At 36.6% G+C, this 1,724-nt stretch overlaps 1 protein-coding gene across 2 annotated transcripts in view; it reads left to right on the top strand.

The window, feature by feature from the left end:
• Window positions 1-1,724, top strand: part of ttc13 (tetratricopeptide repeat domain 13) — a gene marked incomplete in the record, with an annotated part of 30,708 nt that overhangs the window by 13,087 nt on the left and 15,897 nt on the right. For both annotated transcript variants that reach the window (XM_014031299.1, XM_014031300.1), the window contains 2 exon segments: window positions 726-842; window positions 929-1,039. In XM_014031299.1, coding sequence (XP_013886753.1) covers window positions 726-842; window positions 929-1,039 — 228 coding nt within the window.

Raw genomic sequence — 1,724 nt, forward strand, 5'->3', positions numbered from 1 at the left:
CCTAATAAATGTCCTTACAGAAAATCTAACTGCTCATTTTAAATCTACACTTTGACTTTTACTACTTAACTACAACAAATATCACATACTTTAACACTTTTAMTACTTAACTACAACAAATATCACATACTTTAACACTTTTACTCAAGTAATATTCCTAAAGGAGACTTTAACTTTTACCAAAGTTATTTTTTGGTTATTTTTTGACTTTTACTTTTTGTGTCTTTTCTATATTTTCTAATTATTCTTTTACTTTTTTTACAAATCTGTAAAAAATATATTGATCTATTTAGCTTCCACTTACATTTTGGACAGTTTTAGCTTTTGGCTATGGTTGTGCTAATTGTAGTTTTGAACTACACTTTGGCAAATCTAACTTTTGGTTACGGTTTTGCTAATTCATCACTTGGCTGTCGTTTTGTCAGTTTTAATTTTGACTACAATTTTGCAGTTGTTAGCATTTGGCTACTGTTAGCAGCAGTTTTTCTTCTTTCGACCACGTTTCTCAGGGTTCTCTCAGCTTCTCTAGTTTCCTCAGATCTGCTTTGAGAAATATTTCCTGCTTCTTTTCCTTGAGAAAACAACTCCTTCTGCTAATTATCATCCAATTATCTTAGCTCGCTCTCATCAAGCCGCTCAACGCAGAATAATAGTAAAAAAAAAAGATCCTGACGTTCCTCCAGACTGGATGGTTGTGATAATCGTCTGTGTGTTTCTGTCCTCAGATTCTGTCTCCTCTGGGTCGGATCAGTGAAGCTCTGAGTGATTTGACCAAAGCCATCCAGCTGCAGCCGTCAGCTCGTCTCTACAGACACAGAGGAACTCTGCTCTTCATTTCAGAGGTCCAACCATCAGATATATGTAATATCAGCAGGTCTGTGTTCTTCTGATCCCACGCTCTGACGCCATATTGTGCTCCAACACTCAGGACTACGTGGCAGCCATGGAGGACTTTCAGAGATCGTTGGAGCTGAAGAAGAATCAGCCCATTGCCATGCTTTATAAAGGCCTCACCTTCTTCCACAGAGGAATGCTCAAGGTTGGTTCAGTAACGTCGTAGAGCTGTTTATTATTTATTTACTGTGTTTACCACTGTGGGACAACATTACCTAAATCTTTGCAGCTTTGTAGCACCTCTCTGTTTAGAGCTGAGAAGAGCCTTTAATTATATTTTCTGCTCGGCTGAAGTAACCTGAGGTTTTGTGAGATATTTGTATATTTCTGCARCGGTTCAGCCACCAGAGGATGTTTGATACATCGAAAATATAAACTTACAAACTTCATCTTTTTAAATAGTTAAAAAGTCGCTCCGTGCCACATTAGGGAAGTGAAAAACAGTCATTATTTCTTAATCTGCTTTTAAAAGATGAAGCTTTATGATAAACTGTTACTTGAATTAATTGCCATTTTGATCTAAATCCAGGTGGATTTCACAGTACTCTGATTACAGCTTGTTTTTCTTCTTTTTTTTAAATATTTTTGTGGTATTTATCACCTCTGAAAAAATGCGCTGAAGATACTTTATATTTCCTGGGGGAACCCTGGTTTGGCGTCAACAGACAGCTGAAACTTGCTCCTYTGTGACCAAGAACGTGTGAATTTTTCATCAAAACACTGGTTTTTGTCACAGATTTATTGAAGGAATCTATAAATACAGTGAGGAAAATAAGTATTTAGTCAGTCACCAATTGTGCAAGTTCTCCCACTTAAAAAGATGAGAGAGG

The sequence above is a fragment of the Austrofundulus limnaeus genome, unplaced genomic scaffold, assembly GCF_001266775.1.
Source record: "Austrofundulus limnaeus strain Quisiro unplaced genomic scaffold, Austrofundulus_limnaeus-1.0 Scaffold1219, whole genome shotgun sequence".
NCBI lineage: Eukaryota > Metazoa > Chordata > Actinopteri > Cyprinodontiformes > Rivulidae > Austrofundulus > Austrofundulus limnaeus.